The following is a 21483-nucleotide window of genomic DNA, read 5'->3' on the forward strand; positions in this document are numbered from 1 at the left end:
ATCTGCAAAGATAACATATTTTACCCGGAACAGTCAACGGAGAAATTATTAGTATTATATATTCGTTGAAGAATTAAGAACCAGAGATTCTACAAGTTTGCTGCAACCATAACACGTTTCCAAGGTCGTAGCATTCTATTCTCTTCTGCCAATGCTCTTTAAACTTGTCCACATCTATCTGCACTTTAAAAACTTAAAAATAAAAATTTATCCGCTATTGCTTCTACCTTTTTTCAGCACTTCAAAGAGCATTGATACGGTAAAAATAGACAAATGTCAGTCCAGAGATGCCCTGGGGTCTCCCTTATTCTTACCAAACAGGCTTTGGCTCCGACAGAGTTCAAAAGATTTGCCTTCTCTTTTTCTTCCCCACTCCAATACTTTGATGCACGCAGCCCTCTGGAATCTATAAACCAATGATTTTTTGTTTTGTTGCAATTTTTTTAATTTAAATTCAACATAGTCCTCTAACCTCTCTGCACCACAGCCTGTAATGTCTATTTAGAGAAGAAAGCACAATTCTTGAAGCATCAAATGGGGGTTTGTTGCATTGCACTAGAGAAGCTGTCCCACCTGACTTTATTATGTCCATTTGTGCTGATTGCTTCTTCCGCCTCTCAGATTGGTGGAGGGAAAAGAGCAGAGAGGAGAAGATGGTCTTAAAGGAAAAATGAATTGAGGGTATATTTGGGGAAGCAGTGGATGGTGAAAGCAACTGAACAAAAGCATAGGACGGAGGCCCACTTCTCATTTAATTTAAACTTTGTAGTAGTTACTGTTTACGCTACAAAGCCAGCAGTCCTTTTATGGGCTCTATAAATGCTCTCAACAAAGGTTTTGATTCCCTGCTTCCAATGCTTTTAACAAAGTAGCAAACCATATCTCCAAAAACGCACATTCTCTCACTCTCTCTCTCTCTCTCTCTCTCTGAAACCTGAATAATATATTGCAGTTGTTAGCATCTTGAGACTTGACTCTTCTTAAATCTCTGATTCTGACCAAGGTACCATGAACTTCCTGGCGCTGTTGCTAATGGCGATCCCTAGTCCAGTTCATGTCGTTCTTGTTGTTACTCTGTTGAGCACTTTGGCACCGACAAGTGCAAATGTGGAAGGTAGACTAGGAATTTTGAGTTCCATTAAAACAATTTACTATATTCAAATGCAGTTTCTTAATGGCATGGATGTTATCCTTTGTGGGTGTATATTGATGAACAGGGGATGCTTTGTATGCTTTGAGGAGAGCTGCGAAGGACCCGGAAAACGTGCTGGAGAGTTGGGATCCAACATTGGTGGATCCTTGTACTTGGTTTCATGTTACCTGCGATGGTGATAATCGAGTTACACGTCTGTAAGCACCATTATAATCACTTCCACAACCTTTTTGTTTCTTTTCTTCTTCACTCATTTAACACCTTTTATGTCATGATGCATGTAGATGCGGTTTGTTTCTTTAGTCCGTTCCTATACCTCGGTATTTTGCTTGATTGAGCTCTGGAAAGTTTTGTCAAGCCTCATTTACTTTTGTAAAATTGTAAAACTGGATCATGACTGTATCATCTGGCTCCGGTGAATGAATATATGCGTTCTGCTTTTAACCATTGGTCAGGTAGCTGAAGTGTTCTTGACCTGGTGAAATCTGTTTCACAGGCAGCATTAAGAATCAAAACTTATTGTTTTTATCTCTTTATCTATCAGCTAATAAACTCCCATGTGGGCTAGTTTTTTTAAATGATATAACATATTTAGCCTGAATTAATTTGCACTTGTACATATGTTAGCAATCATTTCTTAATTAAATACAAAGCAACATAATTGGTAGATTTGTGTTATATCCGCAAGAAGAGCTGGAAAAATCATGAAAAAAATATAGATTTGCCATTTGTGAGGAAAAGAAAAGGAACAAAAAAGAAGGCGGTTGGCTCCTATGAAATTGTTGTGCAAATTTTGAATTGAAATAGCACTAGCATTAGTCTGTATGGATGTCGAAGAAATAACCAATGAAGTACTTAATAATGGTGCAGAGACCTTGGAAATGCAAAGCTGTCGGGCAGTTTAGTACCCGAGTTGGGAAAGCTGGAGCGTCTTCAATATCTGTAAGCATCCATCACAATATCTTTGCTGCCAATGCATACTTTAATAAAGAAGAAATCGAGGAACCAATGACGTCACTTTCTGGGCATTGCGTCAGAGTTAAGTTATCGAGGGGATGTTAAAAATGGCTGGCTTGGAAGATAGGACTATGAGATTTATTTGCACTAAATGCCGAGGCTGAGTCATTGTCATTGTCCTAGTTACCTGCTCTACTAACATTTATGATTAACCTCACCAAGCATATTAGCTAGCCGGTGACTCCGTGGCTGTCCGATCACTGGCTGGCCGATTTTGATGTTAAATTATTATTATTATTGTTATTATATTCTTTTCATGGTTGATGCATGTTTACAGGGAACTGTACATGAACAACTTGGTGGGTTCCATACCAGAGGAAGTTGGAGGACTCAAAAGCCTAGTGAGCTTGGATCTCTACCACAACAACCTTACTGGGTCCATCCCTGCTTCACTTTCCAAGCTCTCTAATCTAAAGTTCCTGTAAAGCCTTTCCTCTTTTTCCTTTCTATTACAAAGTTTAGTTGATATTTGATGGTCGTTAATGTAAACCTGCAACTGAGACTCTGTTGATTCATTCCCACGCAGGCGACTGAATAGTAACAGACTGAGTGGAAGAATACCAAGACAACTTACAAAACTTGGAAATCTAAAGATCCTGTGAGTCATCAGTCATGGCATTGTCATGGTTTAGTCTAGTCTCTATTCAACACTCGTTTTAGTCTAAATATCCTCCTAGCCTAGTATTATTTAACACCTACTGTTGTCGAGCAGTGACGTATCCAACAACGATTTGTGCGGCACCATCCCTACCTCCGGCTCCTTCACTAGGTTGTCAGAGGAAAGGTACTCATTAACTTTGAATTTTGGTCTTGGTACAGAATTAGAGTCGAAGGCTGCGATTTGCTCTCTTGCTTGGTTGTTTCATCTCGTTTTTTTTTTTAAAATTTTTTTTGCAGTTTCACGAACAACTCGAGACTGGAAGGACCAGAGCTGATGGGATTTGTGAGATACGATACAGGAGGGTGCAAATGATGCCCAGCAATGACTCTTTTTGCCAGTTCCATATATTGTCTCTTTATATGGAAGGGTTGTGTTATATACTAGTTATTGCTTGGCACGTAATAGCAGTAAAGACTACTTGTAGCAAGTAGTCGTCATCTTTAGGAGTCAAGCCTAAGCCAATTGTATCTCCTTTTGCTTGCTGCAATATGGAGTTGTTCATCCACTCTGCATCTACTCCTTTGGATTTATCATTTTATACTATCAGACAGTAAGTATTCGTCACATTCATCCGCATAGGAAAAAAGAGCTGAAACATTCTAATTGCTTTCTTATCCACAGCACAATCATACTTTTCAATGTGCTTGGGCACAAATTGCAGTGACAGATGTTGAGAATCACCATCCCCTTACAGAAACTAATAAATGTTGTAGAGCTTCATAAATCCGGCAGAAGATCTTCTGGAGCTCAGCATTGGACAAGGTTTTCTCTCTACCCTTCCAACTTATCCAATGCCCCTAACTGAAAATACTAACGCGATTCAATTGTCCTATATCAATATTTGGACTATAACTCGTAACCTGCAGGTTAAAATTAGGGAGACCTTCCCCATTAGCGAATGCAAATGAAAGAGAAAGGTATAAAATTCAAAATTACTCATTCAACAGTGCTGACCTGCTTTTGATTTTCATTCTAAAACCGCAAGGGAACTCAACTCATCGGAATCAATAACAGTAATAACATTTTGTGCATATATATAGGTGTGCAGTGATTAGGTTTTGTTTGGTGGTATCAACTTTCACTATCTACGTTTTACTACAATGTACATAACAAGCTTTGTTATAATACAAAGGAAAGAGCAAAATGGAAAAAGGAAACTCATTAGTTAAACGGGAGAAAGTAACTAAAAAGTTACATCCATCCAGGCAAGATAAATGTACATTCAATCAGAGGCATATTTTCAAAAGCCTGTTAAAGTCAAACCTTTAGAAAATAAAATATTCAAACTAAATGTGTCCCAATTCAATCATTACCTATTGCATTAACTAATTTGAAACCAAAAGAAACCTTATTTGTCCCGCAATGGCAGTATTCCAGATTTAACTCAAAGACTAAAGTTAACAGAAATAATATAGTATATATTTGTGGAAAACCATTTCAGTGTGCCCATTCCAACTATACATGTTCACCCAAAAAAAATGTTATTAAGCAAGTTTTTTGAAGATCTCACTGGCAAAACTTACAGATATTAATTTGATACAACATAGAACTCCTGTTTCTAACCAAATTCTTCATACATCAGCAGTGCAGTATATTAATTTAGATTATATGAAATGCTGACTCACATCTTTTGTGGTTGGGTTATGGATGTGGAGGGTTGAGGCCTAAAGGAATGAGTCATGGACTAGTGAAAATAAGACAACATAAGACAAATCAATTCACCGATTCTGCCAAATATTATTTAGTAGTAATTTGCATAGGGTAAAAGAATTGAATTAGCTATTAAATGCCTTGGAGAAAATACAAAATTTCTCAAAAATGATGGAACACGTGACAATTATTTGACTAAGCCATGCCAAGTGTTCTTCACAATAGACAAGGAGTGGCTAAAACATATCAAAATGATATAGGAAAAATAAATAGACAAGGATATATTCACATATCTGCACTTGCATGATACGGTAAAAACTCTTTTTAGCCCCCATTGGTCAGAAATGAAATCAGTACCAGAAATAGATTTAATCAATCAGCTCCTGCATTAATCACACATGTACAATCAGAAATAGAATTAAAAAAAAGAAAAGAAAAAAGAAGCTATATATAAGGCACACCAGAATGCATTATATGCAATTGTTCATGCTATTGTAATATAGACCTTGCATGCCAGGGTAATACCAAAGAAAAGGACCACTAATGGAGCAACAAAATCCATCAAAAGTTTCTAAAACTGCTGCTTGTTAAAAAACAACAGAATAAAGATGGCAGTTTGACAAGAATATTCCAAGATTGCATTTACACTCAAAACATCGACGAATCTATACAGCCCCAATAAACTTGGAGACAAACAAAAGTATCAGCACATAGCATTTCCAGGCTGGACAGGCAAAACATCGAAATTGAGTTTTGTGAATTTACTGGATTTAGATCATATATTTGACTTTTGAATATACATTATCAAACATGTGTTGAGTTGGATAGATGTTTAATAAAGTATCAGACCTATGCACTCCCAACCACTGTAGAAAATTGTGATGCAGTCGGTCCATTTTAAGGCATATTCATGTTTTAACAAGTATTGAAAAGTTACAAAGTCATGTATATAAGGAGGAAGAAAATTGCATAAAAAAGCATTGATTACTCAACTGGTAAAGTCATCTCATCCAGTGACTCCCAGGAAATACCAACCAATACTGGAATTTAATCACTTTAGTGCATGTTGATCTAAATGGATCAAAGAAAACAAAAGCATTGTGTTCTGATTACCTATCAACAGTCTCTGAACTAGCTGATGACGGCTGGATTTGAGATAAAGATATTGGTGTCAAAGGAGGTGAGGCAACATCTTCAGATATCCCTGAATTGACAGCAGTTTCCAGTGGCTCGGACACAGGTAATGACATCACTCTATGAGCACTTGAGGGTATGGAGAAACTGCGGGTGACAGCCTGTGGAGGTTTTGGCAGTGGAGAGGCTGCTCTTGACACCACTGATTTATTTGTAGCAGAGAAGGCTTGACCTCTAGACATCAAAGGGCCTGAATAACCAACCAAGCCTAAAGGTCTTGAAGACTTGGAGACTGAACTTGCTGGGGGTCTTGGAAGCTCATGAAGCTCACTTATTTTAGGTGATGACACAAAAGTAGGGGAAGTATTTGGTGATACTTTTGGAGATGTTGATGGTGGTTGAGACATTGGATTTCTCAAAATTGGTCCAGAGAACAATCCAGGATGTTCCACTGAAACAGGTTTAGTAGGCCATGGTTTACTTGTCAACGGACCAGAGAAGGCTTGTCGTTTGATTTTCTTGGAATCAGAAGCAGCAATTGGACTAACCCGCGAAAATAAAACCCTATCAGCCAAAGGAGGGGGTAGTCGAGTTGAAGAAGCATTATTATTGCTCTCTTTCAGCACTGACTGTGCATTCATAACAGCAGATCCAGAATATTTCTCATCTCCCAAAATCCTCTCATATTTCTTATGTTCAAGCGGAGATGAATGCCACAAATTATTTGAACGTTCATTCAAACTTGTCTTGAAAGATTGAGGAGCTGGATTACCTAATCCAATATAACCTTTTGTAGCAACTGGTGTAGGTAATACATATGAGTTGAACTTTCGTGCCAATAACGGTTGCATTTTCTCAGAAGGGTCAGATTTGTTTTCAGCAAAAAGCGGGGCTGATTGGCTGCTGTTCCTCATTTCCCCTCTAAATGAAAAAGAATGGCGGCGCGTTCTTTCTAGATTTTCCTGCAACATAACACAAGGAGCATTGAAGTATTTGTTTGCTGCAAAAGGGGGGAACAAAAATAAATGCAAAATTTGAGGTTGTAGAGTTGCTTCAAAGGACGCATGTCATCTTGTGTTCCACAAATGTCCATGCATATAGATCTGTTGACCAATCACTGAAATTGCATGGTTAATTTTATAGTCCAGTGAAACCTGATATCTAACAGGATGATTAGTTTCAAAATATTTGATGGTAAAACAGTTTTACATTAAAAACCAATATCATTTGTCAGCAGATCAAGGACATATGCCATGGATTGCAATTAATAGAATGATATATTATCAGGAACTGCTCATTAGACAGCTCTATATGAACATGTAAAAGACCCAAATTTGCAATATATATCCAGCCTCATATTGTGAATCATAACTAATAATATAGCTAGTTCTTACCTTTGCAGCCTCCACCATTGCAACTTGGGGAAATGTAAGGCCCACTTGATCCAACTGCAAAAATCACAATGAAATCATTCTAAAAATTTGGGGAAATATAGCTAGTTCTTATTTTCCACAAGTCATCTCCATGGGAAGTCCATACAACTTTCTTTTTAACACTCAGGACCAACGTTTTAAAAACCGGACCGAAGGTTGAACCAGTGAGGCTCCTGGTTCAACCGGCCAGTCCAACTAAAGGTGGTGCTCTAGTTTAAAGTGTGATTTTGGTATTAAAACTGTAAACACTTAAAAAAAACATGCACTTGGCTCAATGGTATGGTCATTAATAGACAGGCAAGAGGCCAAATGTTCAAATCTTACCACTTGCAAAGAATTTTTGAAATATTAAATAATAAAATAAACGCTGAAAACAGTTCAAGGCCAGTCTGGTCTGGTTCGACCAGATGATTGACCATTCAATATACACTTGGTTCAAATGACTTTATTGGACAGGATAGCCACCAGTTCCCTGTTGAACTGATCTGACCAGCAGGTCAAATCCGTTTTTTCACCACTGCTCAGGACTCAGGAGAATGAAGTTTATTCAGACACACACTCACACACACACATAAAAACAATTGGATTTCAGCAAAGATGTCATTTATCTTTTTGCATCCAGAAATAGCACATTAAATAGTCACCTCCATCGAGTGTCGTGTTGTAGGAACCATGTTCTGATCTTGGTCATTTTGTCCATAGTCAAAGCTCAATTCACCATCATCATGCATGTCATAAACATCATTGTCATCATCATCACTATCATAATCTTCATCATTGTTATCATAACTGTCATCATCCCCACCATTGTCTCCGTCATCATCTTCAAGTCCACTGAAGTGGTAATCAATATGCTGCTGCTCAGTGATCTTCTGCACATGTGGCTCTACTTCTTCAAGAGACTTAAGAGCCTTTTTAAAAAAGGACAACTGCTTTCAAGCAAAGGAAATAGAACAACAATCACCCACAGAAGGAAGAAAAAAATTCAACAAAGTAAAGAAAATGGAAAAGAAACCTGAGCAGCATGGTGTCTGGCCGCTTGTGTAAGAAGGCTTCTTGATTGTCCTTGCTTCAGAGATTTCAAACGAAAAACAAATAAAGTTGCCTCCTCATCATATTCATCATGTGCTACCTGTAATTGTTGCATAGAGAAATTCTCCACTTTCCCACTTTTTGGTCTTCCTTTTTCTTTGAGTCTCATTGCCATGTACTCGTACACATTTCTGTAGATAAGGCACCAAATTTTAGAAGCCATTATTTTTGAAAGACGAATTCTGTGTCTGCATATTTGTTTAAAAGAAATAAAACTTGGACCTTTTTTCATCACATTGCCGCTTCATCTCCTGTATCAACAAAAGGGAAAAAGTTCAATATTACCTTATCGAAATGCTTAACTGGCTCTATAATATATAATGCAATATTGTGTTACTAAGTGATTCACCAATGAATATTTAAGCATTTGTTGATATTATTCACATAACACCTAATAAAATGACGATAGATACATCAATGCTTCTGAAGAAAAAAGCACATAACATACAGAGTTAAGATGCCAGAGATAAATCCTGTATCCAATGTTGGATTCTTAAGTGAGCCCTTACAATGTTTGAAAACTCTTAAGCCAATAATTATCACAATATAAAATGCAAGTTTCAAAGGGTAGACCTATCCATAGCATTCAAAATGTCATTATAAGGGGTTCATATGCTTTAAAGCGACCACAGAGAGGAACAGAGAGGCATTTCTTTGATCTTTCTTGGTGAATAAGTTCTATTCCTTGAAAGAAATAAAGAACCAAATATAACAAAGGCCTCTTTACCCCACTTGTCGTTCACTCTTTCAGACAATTTCCAGGTTGCAAAGCTTCCAAATTGTTTATGTTAACAGAAAAAAAGTGGGGTTAATAAGTCTTAAAAGACTATGCTCCTATCACCTGATCTTCAGGTGTTAGTCTTATCGCTAACCACAGGGAAAAAGTGGGGTTAATAAATCTTAAAGGACTATACTCCCATCACTTGATCTTCAAGTGTTAATCTTATTGCTAACCACTAATATCCACACATCATCATTGGTATGTACATTTCGAGAAATTGTAATATTATGGACATTTAAAGGAAAAAACAATTATGACTAAATAATTGGAGCACTGCATCAACAAGAAGAGTCAAAAAAAAAAACTAAAGCTACAACCTTCACATGATAGAATAATTAATACTAGCAAATTTGCATAGCAAAAGACCAAATAGAACTTGCCAATAATTGGATGAAAGAAGGCCATATGAACAAACCTCAACTATTCGAAGCTCATTAAGAAGGGAGTCTGATGGGCTTGTGATTGTCTTAAATAAATGAGACCGCTAAAGGATGCAAAGTAATATTTCATTAGCACAGAAAAGAAGCAAGACATAAAATTTTATGAGAGCTTCCAGATAGTAACAAACAATGACTCACATAGCTATCAACATGTTTCTGGAGTTCGAACTGTACTTTTCCAAGCATTAATAATACTTTACCTGGACAGGAACAAAAGCAACTTAATTTCACACATCCCTTTTTGAAATGGAATTGCTGCTACACACAAAAGAGTATGCATTCTGATGAAACAACTATTATCCATCCAAAACCAAGTACTACAATCTGAATGTGCCAAAAATGGATAACCATAGTACCAATGCTAAACACATTTAAAAACCAATATGCATCTTTCTCGAACTTGACATATGAAGGTAATAACACTAAGGATGCATTACACATGTCAGACTATATTAAATGTGAATAAGCCATGATTCAAATGAATGAAAAGAATTGACTTTTAGTTGATTCATCTCTTAAATCAAATTTGACATCCAAAACACAAGTAGTACTTTGAAATTGGGCAACTTATCATGGGAAAAATTTATTTACCAGTGATGAGTACAAAAGTAAAGTCTTACATGGAAATTGAAAAGCCACGTGTTATTTGTTCAAGTTAACTGGTAACATTGAATACGCACACACGCGCACACACACACACATATATACACACACGCGCACACGCGCACTTACCACTTTCTTCATCATCATTCAATGCCGTTTTTGCAAGAAGACAAGCACCCAATTCCCGCAATGACACCGAGAATTCTGAGAATAAACAGGGCTAAATGAGAGATTTCAAGAAATGGCACAGCATACAAAGTATTCCGTATAAAAAGCTAGCAACCAGATAATTAATATTTGATCATCACGCTTAAGCTTGAACCAACAAATAAAATACCGTTAATGAACCAATGCCATCATTTTTACAGCAACTATTTCCACTGCTAGGTTTATAAAATTGTCAGTCTCCAGGGCTGCTACTTGAAAAGAAAATTTTAATTCAGCAATGACGTTTGCATTTTGCAAAAGCAAGTGTTTAATAATTTTAGATGATACTAATGCTAGAGTTCAACTCGATGTATTAATTACCATGAAAAGAACAAATCATGCCATCATAGAAAGAGCTTGAAATAATTGAGGGATGCCTATACAAGCATAACATGGACAACCAGCCGCACGAGCAGCAAATAACAAAACAATCAATGCTGTAAAAAACATAACATGAACAAGATTCAAAGCATGCTTAAATGAATTCATAAGACAAATAATAATAATTTCAGTGACACACAAAGAAGAAATACAAGAAATTCACAAATTAATACAAAACATGTCAATAAATTACCGTAAGCACTATTTGCAGTTGCTGCAGCTGCAGAAAGTAAGCTATCATAGCAGTCTCTCATATCCTCCATATCCTGCAGGCACAACAAAGGACAAACATATCATACAAAACCGTTGATAGATCACCCCACCATTATAATCACCACATTTGAATAATTTGCAGGACACAACTTTAGGAAAGTGAAAATTCCAAGCCCCGACTTTGAGCAACTTTCATTGGTCACAGCATTCCTACTCTTAACAGTTTATACAACAAGTGCTGAATTAATCCTTTAAATCAAGCCTTCTCTTTTATTAAAATGCTAAGCAAAATCGAAGCTAAAAAGGACTCATTTTTTCAAGTAATCGACATATTTTAGCAAGCAATTATTCCAGGACCGGGCTGGAAAGTTTGCTCAGTTAATAAAATTAAATAGAACAAAGCATTTTTATAAAAAAAGAAAAAAAAAGTAACGTACAAATCTTTCCTAAAAACCCTCTTAATTCATAATATCAGCTCCCAAAGCAGAGAGAAAACCCTAACTGAAAATTGAAGAATGGAAAGAGAAATCAAAATTAGGAAAGGAGCTGGAACTAGAAATTGCAATGACCGTGGAAAAACTTAAACGCAAAAAAAAAGAAAAGTTGCCCTTGGATTTGTTAGCAACCAAAGAAAGCAAGAGAGGGAGAGAGAGAGAGGTGACCTGAGAAGCCTGAGCGAGCTCGTCCAATTGAGCCAAAGGTCGAAGATCTCTTCGGTCCTTGGTTTCCCCACCGCGTTTGTGAAGTGCAAAACCTCGCAACCGTCTCAGAGAAGTCTTCATTTATTTTTCGTTTATTCTTTTTTCTTTTCCCCGAGATATACACAAACTTTTCTTGAAAAAGAAAAAATCCTCTTCTAATATCTGTTTTTTACGTGATTTCAATTTGCAAGTAAAAAAAACGGAGTTCCGAGATCAAATCCCTTCTTCTTCGTCTTCTTCCTTTGTTTCAGAGTATTTTTTTCTCGTTCCAACTTTGCATTAGCATCATCTCATATCTGTCTGGTTCCGTCAACTACATAAAAGGAAGAGGGAAAGCATACAATCAACTCAACCACATACGTTGTAGGAATAGAACACAGAGACCCAGGAAATTGCTGTGTCTGACTTGTTCGCCCCGTTAGATTCCTTTAGCCCTTTCTTTTCTAATCTGTTCAGACTTTTTTCCCTTCATTTCTTTAATGTTAAGTCGTTCAAAATTCACACAAGCAAATGCCACCTAAATCCTTTATTAAAGGCAAGGGTCCCTTTTGCCAAGTTAGAAAATTATTTTTTCAAAAAAAAAAGTAAAATTATTTTATACTATGTAAATTAAAACTAAATTAATTCATAAATAAACTGTACAAACTTATGTAAATTTATATATATATATATAGGATAATTTTCATCAATAATCACCTATAATTTATTGATCTATGCTGTGGACTAAACGGAACATGTTATATTTGATGAAAGGGAGAGCAACAATAAATAAACAAGGTCAAGGCTCATTATTTCTCCTTTTAATGAATGGTCGGGTCTCAATCCTGCTCTTATGATGGCTGTATTACTTGATTTCTTTCTTCTTTTTTAAAAAATGGTTAATTATTCTGTTTTGTAATTTAAATTTCTTTCATCTATTTTACTTCAAAGACCAAACCTAACGACTCCACTACTAATATCTACTATTTAACTTTACAGAAAATTTATGAAAATGAATTGTTCACCAAATTAATGAGTTTGAATTGGATTTTGGATAATAAATTAAGGTTCCCTTTAGTTGATATTCTTATTTGTCTTTGATTTTTATTTCTTATTTTTTTTTAGTCGTGTTTTACAAAAATAAAAAATAAAAATATCAATCTAACGAAAAATAAATTTAAAATATAAAATTTAAACCATGAACATACCGTCACCAAGTTTTTAAAAAAGAATGACATTGTTAAATTTCATTAAAGAATTTGGAATAAGCTTTCATATATATATATATATATATATATTCATTAAAAATCAATTATTTTCAACTTCAAAATGTAAAAAATAAAATAAAATAATAATAATAAGAAAAGACTGGCTTTTAGAATATTATAGTCTTTTGACTGACCTCCTACTTTTCACTACTGGCCTCAACTCAAAACTTGACGCAAATAAAAATATATCCATCCAACGCCGAGTGATTAGCTGGAAACAAAGAAAGAGCTAGGTTCCCACAAGTTTCATGGATAAGGGGCAGATCTTTCCTTTAAGTGCCAAAATCTTGACCAGCGCTGCTGGAAACATTTCATTTTGGTTCCTGTTTAATTGTACAGCAGGATTTGGTAGCAGAAGAAAAAGGGGACTGAGCTTCTCTTTTGGCACAATTTGGTCGTAACTTACTTCTTGGTTACTTTGAATGAATTTGTCGAATTTTCAAAGTCAGTTCAGGTCCCATATGAGGCCAGGAACATTAATTTATTATTACACTAAAAGCTTAAAAGCTAGAAGACCAGTGAAAAGAAAATACTAGGAGGCAGTCAGGGCAGAGAACTGAGACTTTGTTTGGTCAAGAAAACGTGTTTTTGGGCCTAAGTCTAGGACTTCCTCTGTGTGTTTACCAGTGTTTTTTGGCTTCCACTTATGTTTCTGATCAAACCCTGTTGCGGCCGCTGTAATATCAGTTTCTTCTTATTCATATTTGTATTGTTGCAATTTATTCCTATTTTTTGCCTCCTTAATCACGCCTGGACAATCTTCCTAAATTAGTCATGTGTTCACAACGGATATATATATATATATATATATATATATATGGGTTCAATATTCCTGTGTTTTAACTTAAAAGTTTCTACTATCCAATTCCAGCCAGGCTCACAAAGGCTTTGGATTTCCTGGCATGCATGCCCAACTCGGCAGCAATATGCTAATACTACTAGTCAACTTGCGAAGGAGGAGAGTAACAAAACTACATGAACAAGGCAAAAGAAAACCAAGAAGAAGAAGAAAAGGAAAAGAAAAAAGAAACGAGTTCAATTAATATAAATACTGAAACTGGTTTTCACACGAATTTAACTTAATAACAAGAGATTAGCTGCTGCATCTAAAACTTATGCATGATGTAGCTGATTTCTGTACGAGTGATCCAGATTCAAAGGATATTGATTATGGTACTAGTACTCAGAGGGTGCAAGTGCCCTAGAACAGCTCATGGCTTGGCTTGGAGTACTTGCACAGTAACAGCAGACTCTCCAGGAAAGAGATGTTACAGACAAAGGAAATTGTAGAGAGACGTTTCAACTTTTTTGATGTTATGGTTCAGTACGCCTGGGGAAACAGATGACAAATGGCATGTGATGCGGTAGCTCAAAGTCATCCTTAGAAAGCGATCTAACTCAAAAATTCTGACCACTTCTTCATTTTGTCTGAAATTCTTTCAGCAGACCCATTACCATTTCACGCTGGTCGTTTACTGTATCATGGCTTTGAGAAATGCAAAAGTACCAAATGGAAGCGGCGATTTTAAAAGTCGGTCTCAAAATCTGGCATCACCAGATGGCATGGCGTTCCAAGTAATCAACATATAGTTTCTTCTTCCTGTTCTTCTCGCACTTGACTTCATTCTACTCTCCAAAAGCATAGGTTTACAGCAATATTCTAGTAATGTTAATTTCCCTGCTAAGGCCTAAATGTTTACTCAACGTATATATACACACATGGGGTCGAGCAGGCCAGGTGGTTTGTTAACAGCGACAAAGCCGTTGCCCTGCCAGACCCTCGCCACCTAGGCCTATTTAGTCGTGCTTTTGAACGTACATGGAAATCTTATTGGTCCCATTGTCATATGTTCTAAGCATCAGAATGGAGGTGTGAATGGATCAAGCCTACGGACTCAGACATCAGACCGACACCCAATAAAATTGGCGGGATACAGAGAAGATCATCATTGCCTAAGCGTTGTTCAAAGAAGACGAACAAGGAGACACAAGATAAAAGCTTCCTTGTCTTTGAATGAACCATGCAGGTGTGCAAAAATCACGCATAGGATTGAGAAATGCCAAGGTGGTTAGTTGTTACCGTTATCACCTGTATCAGGCCAACGACGACAAAGACATCAACCAATCAATCGATTCCTAGCATATTCTAATTTCGAGACCAATGACTAAAATCAAGGTGTGAAGCTTGGGTAATCACACTACCCTTAACATCGCAATTGAGTGGAAATACCACCACAAACCTTGAATTCAAGCTTCGACTTCTGTTTGTTAGTTTCTATACGTTTCTTTCCACCATTAATATCTCCTACCCTTTATACCAAAAGCACACTATTCGTTAAAAGCGTCCTCCAATTCCAACGATATTTTCAATCCAGCTCAAGACTTATCTTTTGAGCCTGATCATACTCGATCCATGCTCTCTCGAGCCTTGAAAGGTCATGCCAAACCTCTTGAATCCGAAGGAGGGACGCTGTAATCCAATCTTTTAGCTGCTAGTAGCGTCTAACAATGCACTTATATTTTGCTCCAAACCAACATTACCCATCGACTCGGAAGGTAGTCTTTAAATAAAACAAGTCAAACAAGTCTCTGTGCGGGCTAGAGAGAATGCGAGGGGAGTTGCAAGTGAATGGTTCTCCTACCTTCCCAACTACAAGAGACTGGGAGTTTTCAAATAGAGCCTTTGACATTTTGCATTCAATGAATTTCCGGTAAGGTTGGGGAGAGTGGATTTCGAAGCCTCACCTAGCCGACTGCTATCCCTTTAAGTAATGGTGACAATTAGGCCAGGCGGAAGACATGGCATGACCGATCAGCCAAAGGCCAGCACCCAGCAGTCACCATTATTCATGGCCCCGCCAAAGGCAACCAATCACTTGTGATAGCCACCAATTACTAGTTCTAATCCAGGTTACTCAAAATATGATACTTATGCATAACCCTTTTATGACCACAAAATCTACCTCATTAACTTAACCTGAAGTAATCCTTTATCATTATTTCGTAATCTTGTATTACCAAATCAAATCAATGCTTTCAAAAATTATTAAACTGAGCAAAAATAAGATTGAAACACATGGTCAGAAACAGTAGCAGATCCCTCTCCGGTGGGTGTGCCCCAGATAAAGAGGAAAAACATAAAATCTTGACTTCCAAGGATTGAACGGGTTACGTTCACATGACAAATAATGTCACAAAATTTCCCATCATTCTAACAATCTCCCAGTTATTAAATGAAGCAGCTCCTCCCCGAAAGTGTTGAAAAGGAAAAAAAAATCATATCCCTTTAATTCCTGAAAAGATTCATTGGTTGGTTACATTAAGAATTGACCACTGATAACAAGTCCAAGGCAAGATAAAAAAACACTACAACTCTGCAATAGGACTACAAATGCAATAAAAAGAAACATGCAATTGGCCAACTTTGGCACATAACCTGTATTAGGAAAAATTTCCTACCTGGATCGGTTCAATTATGCAGCAGCAGCCAATGGTACAGATCTGTAGCATGCTCTCTTGGCAGCGCGGACAATGTCTTCAACCTGCAGAATCCATAAATGAATAAATTAACCTATACAAATATCACATATGTGCAGGAACCAACCTAGCTGATTTGACAAAAGGTTGTATTAGGAAGAAGGGGAGTGGATTAAAGAAGAAAGACCCTAGTTGTCAGATGCCTTGAATAGAAGCTTGTAAAACTAGTCAAAATAAAAGCATTGGGAGAAAAGGAATGACCTGTGGCACAGCCATTCTCTCAAGATTTGCTGCATATGGCATAGGAACATCAGCTCCAGCAACTCTCTCAACCGGTGCATCAAGATAACCAAAACTCTCCTCAACTACAGATGCACTGTAAAAGAAGTATACCGTGTAAGTTATAGAAGGTGCCAGAATATTTAGTAAGCAGAAATTAAATGATTAAAGTGAAAAGACCCCAAACCAAATTTCAGCACCAACACCATGTTGAGGAAACCCTTCTTCAACTGTTATTAATCGGTTGGTTTTCCTGACTGATGTGTTGATTGTGGATCTATCTAATGGCCTGATAGAACGCAGATTTATAACCTGTATTTAACAAAAATCAGTCATTGCATCTCTTTTGAATTTGTAAGGACTTGCACTTCTGTGTGTTATAATTTACCTCAGCATCAATTCCATCCTTTTCAAGTATCTCAGCAGCCTGAAGAACAAACAGTCTCTTAGTTAATAACTCCACAAGCCAACATATTAGTACTATATAATTAAATTATTTGGAAATTACAAATGAGTTACAAAGAAAGAAATCCGTAAAGGAGAGCTCAGTAGCCCAATATGATACTGGATGTCCCATTAACAAGAGCTCTAAGCTCGCAGGTCTTGAGCCCACGGATTAAAGATAGTCTAACTAAACACAGGAGCCTTCCATACACAAGATAAATGGAATATCCACCTAAGTCACTAATAGCAACGAAAACATCATGCATCGGGTGAAAAATACTTGGCACTTTCCATGGCCATTAATTATAAGAACAATCTTTTTTCACATGACATGAAGTTCTACTTTAGATTACTCCTTTATTTCTCAGCTGTAGAATCTTGTGCACTAGCATTGACAATCTATCTCAAGGATAATTCCGCACACCGTATCCAAACAGATATTGCACACAAGACATACCTTCAGTGCATAGCCGACCATTTTTGAAAAAGCTGTAATAGTCACATCCTTTCCTTCTCTCTCTATCTGTTAAAGTAGACAGTTCAACAGTAAATGTAAATGCCATGAAAATGCAGCATAATGATATGAGTTACAGCAGAATCATCGGCTGCAAAAGCATAAAAATTGGTAATAATGAGAGTCTTGTAAGTAAGTTTTCAGGGATATAATAGCATTACCTTAGCTTTCCCAATTGGAAGGCAAAAACTGGAATCAAGAACTTCATCAGAAACAGGGAATGACTCGCCATATCTGAAGCAGAATAATTGTATTAAAAGTCTAATTGAAGGGGCACCGGTAGGGTGGAGGGGGGGGCCTATACAAAAGAATCATATTTTACCAATTTACTTACAACAACTCATTTTCAAGGAAAATAACTGGGTCAGGATCTCTAATAGCAGCCTTGAGCAGTCCACGAGAATCTTCAGAATTGTATGGTGCCAGCACTTTCAATCCAGGACAAGAAGCATACCATGCTGCATAACACTGGATAATAACCAGGAAGACAAAATTATCAAACAAGCTCCTTATTATATTGAAACTCAGCAACTCCAAAAAATGGAAATACTTATACAGTAATCACAACACCTAGTACAAAACAAATCAATTTTCAACCTCAGTAGGCTCTGGGAACAGGAAAGAGCGGATGAATGTAAACTATCCAAATGATGGGTGCAAGTATCAGTATAAAGAAACCATACCTGAGAATGTTGCGCGCCAACACCAGCAGCAGCACCATTAGGTCCTCTAAAAACAAGGGGTACAGATAACTGGCCAGCAGACATGTAGTTGGACTTCGCAGCAGAGTTAATAATGTGATCAATTGCCTGCACAAGGCCAAAAACAGATCAAAGAGAAATGTGCATCAGAACAAAAATCTGATAAAAACACATTTTACAGTAAGCAAAGTCATTTAACTTATTTACTACCATTAAAAAGACCAATGTTAATATAGCTTTAAATTTGAGACATTCCGACACACAATAATGACTAAATCTAGATCTTGGGAAAACAACATGTGTATATCGAGAACATATGATGTTGGAAGAGTCTAAAACATCATCCAAATCACTTGTTCTTTTGAACATTTTCTTGTAGGATGTGAGCAGGAGGGAAATCAATCATCGTTCAAAAGCTAGAGACATCTTTCACAGCAAGATGACTACCACAAGAACTCTAAAGACTCCATATTTTTATAAAGCGCATCTCCTTGGAAGCTCCATATGTTTGCTTGCCTTAACACCAGCTCTTTGATAATTAGCCAATATATAATTCACCAAAGAAACTAAAAAGTTGAATCCAACAACATGATTTGGCTTCTTTAACTATAACTGTACAAGATAGACCAATTACTGATAACTAGATAACCAACTCTGACAACAAAGTATAATCATTCTCTGTCCTTTACACTTTCCATTTGTAATCAGACTTAAACTGTGGTTTCTAGTGTCTTGATCCAATGGTAGATGCCAGCAAATTCATGGTTTCCTCTCTTATATAAGCAAAAATCTACAACCATATGTATTCAGAATTATTGCCAGGAAAGAGAAGATCAAGATAACAGATACATAATTTATCACATCCTTCTTATTCAGCCTGCATATATTATTACAAAAGTACAGGTTGAACAGACTATCCACTCATGTTCATTCAGTCTGTTAGGCTTCAAGGCAAACAGGCATACTTCATTCATTCAAACTTCTAAGAATTTCGACAACATGTAACAATAACATTTTTAACTCCATTGTCTTAAAACAGAAAGCATTGATCTTTTAGGATCTCTTTTTTTTTTCATAAGATACATATCAATTGATCTTAAAATAATTTCCAGATTTTATGAAAATGGTAGCACTCAAATAACTAGTACAAGTATACAGAAGCAGAAATAAAAAACAGAACCATCTAACCTGCATGGAGAAGTTAAATGTCATAAACTCCACTACAGGCTTCAGACCATAGTAAGCAGCGCCAACCCCAATCCCGGTAAAACCAGCCTGTGAAACAAGAAATAAACAACTGTGGTGAGAAAAATGTAATAAAAGGCACCAATCCACACCCACATAATAAGCATGTGAGATTACTCATTAGATCAAATAATAATGAAAATCACAAAAAGAATAAGAGAGTAATAGCATAGGCATGGCAACAGGAATAACCTCAGTAATTGGAGTATCAAGAACCCTCTCAGGTCCATACTTCTCCAAAAGCCCCTTCGATATCTACAAAAGATGGGAAAAATCCAATCCTCAGACAGATGTAAGAATACTTCTATGGCCTCTAACATACATGGCGAAATAAGCATTTTACTCTTCAGAAAGAAACGCTAACCTTGTAAGCACCTTGATATTCTCCAACCTGCATTTACAAGGTTAAAAACAAAAAACATAAGAACAGGCATTAAAAAAAAAAGCCAAAAAGGTGGTTATAATTATCAGAAATAGTTCTTGTTAACATTTCCTCACCTCTTCACCCATCAAAAAGACCTTCGGATCAGCCGACATCTCCTCATCAAGAGCAGAGTTTAAAGCTTCTCTCACTGTCATCTGTGCATAATTGTTATTACACACACACACACACAAAATTCAATACTCCTTGAAAGCCAAGCCTTGCCTTTAGCAGAGACTAACAATAGCAAAAGCAACTTAATATAACTGCAAAAAAATGCAAAATATATGCCTACACAAACAAATATAAGTATAATCATATCTTTGTGAATGCATGTGCAAGCACATATGAGCGCAGGTCTTTCTTCTGAATTTGTTAATTGAAGCGGGTAACCTACAGAGTGGCTCCTAAGATTAAACACAGCTACTCTATTGTGAATAAGTTAACACTTGTACCATGCAAATTGATTTCTAATAGCATTAAACCCACAACAATTATAGAACGACGCCAAAAAAAAGAAAAAAGTAAGAAATTACCTGTTTTGCCGCAGATGAGTAACTTCTCAATAGCGACACTGCCGGTCGAACCTTCTGCAGTGACTGCCCCAAAACCTTAATAAACAAAAAAGCGTATCATATCTAATGAAACTTTAATTAAGGTATATGAGAGAGCAGGAGAGTTTCCAGAATTTACCTTTTGCCTTACGATTCCCAACATCTTTCCTCCTTCACTTGGCTTTTCCTAATCACCAAATAACAACATATTTGTAAATGATTCCATTCATTGCAAAGCTAATCCGAGTTTCATATAAATAAAATAAGCAGAAAATAGATATCACAATGTAATTAGAGCATTGATCAGTGTAAAATGCTAATTCAACTTACTAACTATGAGGATTTTCGATTCAAAAAAAAATTAAATCGGAGACTTAAATCGGAAACTAATGATTCAGAAAAAATGTAAAATAAACGAAATTATATTCTTACACACGGAGAAATGAAATCGAGAAATCTAAATCTGAAGAAGAAACGCTAAAAAGCGGGAACCAAACGATAATCGACGAAAAATCGAATCGGATCAAAGAGATAAGAAGAACGCACCTGTTTCTTAAATGATGTAAAAGAAAAAAATTGACTTTGGAAATAGGTTTTTATTTATAAGGAAATTAACCGGCAAGGAGATGGCCAAATAGAATGGAGAGAAGCAAGGAGGGCGAAGCTCAGCTAAGCTAACAATACACTAGCTTGAAGAAAATAAAAAATTTATTCTCTTTCCATTTGAACTACTTTTTCTTTTTTATTTTTTTCTATAAAAAATTGAACATTCCACAGATGATAGCACAGCTGCCAAAGTCATTTAACGGCCAGGATCCAATCTTAATGTGCACGGAGAACAATCGGGCGGTTCAGTTGCAACCGGGGGGGTGATATTTAACGTTATTTATTTATTGGGAATTTATCAAATTATTGTCGGGGATATTGTGGTCATTGCGCAGGGGAAAGTAGGGGCATGTTTGGCAGAGAAGGGTTGCTGCTGCTTGGGGTCAAAAATGAGAAGCTGACACTTGAAGATTCAATGGGTCGTCTAACCAGAGGTAGAATTTAAACCCACAAACAGCAATAAAATCTCCCAAAGAAGAACAATTAGACAGAAGGAATCCTCCGAGTGAGAAATGCTGGTGAGTGCGCC

The 21483-nt window shown here is 36.6% G+C and overlaps 3 protein-coding genes across 3 annotated transcripts; 1 reads left to right on the forward strand and 2 right to left on the reverse strand.

The window, feature by feature from the left end:
• The first annotated feature begins 828 nt into the window (after window positions 1-828).
• LOC110426150 (leucine-rich repeat protein 1-like) lies at window positions 829-3395 on the forward strand. Its single transcript, XM_021441328.2, has 7 exons — window positions 829-1114; window positions 1218-1350; window positions 2024-2095; window positions 2448-2591; window positions 2697-2768; window positions 2883-2954; window positions 3068-3395. The coding sequence occupies exons 1-7, from the start codon at window positions 1009-1011 to the stop codon at window positions 3141-3143; spliced, it is 675 nt and encodes a 224-aa protein (XP_021297003.1). The 5' UTR covers window positions 829-1008; the 3' UTR covers window positions 3144-3395.
• Window positions 3396-4588: 1193 nt separating this feature from the next.
• On the reverse strand, window positions 4589-11966 carry LOC110426025 (hydroxyproline-rich glycoprotein family protein). Its single transcript, XM_021441133.1, has 11 exons — window positions 11428-11966; window positions 10746-10818; window positions 10094-10168; window positions 9500-9561; window positions 9337-9405; window positions 8363-8391; window positions 8064-8271; window positions 7693-7977; window positions 7010-7063; window positions 5595-6577; window positions 4589-4864 (listed from the first exon to the last, which is right to left on the reverse strand). Exons 1-11 carry the CDS (start codon window positions 11545-11547, stop codon window positions 4858-4860), a joined length of 1965 nt encoding a protein of 654 aa, XP_021296808.1. The 5' UTR covers window positions 11548-11966; the 3' UTR covers window positions 4589-4857.
• Window positions 11967-15756: 3790 nt separating this feature from the next.
• On the reverse strand, window positions 15757-21065 carry LOC110411374 (pyruvate dehydrogenase E1 component subunit beta-1, mitochondrial). The gene is made up of 16 exons (XM_021421508.2): window positions 20895-21065; window positions 20488-20535; window positions 20331-20405; window positions 19872-19952; window positions 19738-19764; window positions 19566-19628; window positions 19317-19403; window positions 18111-18236; window positions 17762-17895; window positions 17589-17661; window positions 17371-17436; window positions 16858-16896; window positions 16657-16781; window positions 16452-16566; window positions 16173-16255; window positions 15757-16006 (listed from the first exon to the last, which is right to left on the reverse strand). Exons 2-15 carry the CDS (start codon window positions 20509-20511, stop codon window positions 16187-16189), a joined length of 1104 nt encoding a protein of 367 aa, XP_021277183.1. The 5' UTR covers window positions 20512-20535; window positions 20895-21065; the 3' UTR covers window positions 15757-16006; window positions 16173-16186.
• Window positions 21066-21483: the final 418 nt, after the last annotated feature.

This window comes from Theobroma umbraticum, unplaced genomic scaffold (genome assembly GCF_002168275.2).
Source record: "Theobroma umbraticum cultivar Fairchild unplaced genomic scaffold, ASM216827v3 scaffold_30.0, whole genome shotgun sequence".
Lineage (NCBI taxonomy): Eukaryota > Viridiplantae > Streptophyta > Magnoliopsida > Malvales > Malvaceae > Theobroma > Theobroma umbraticum.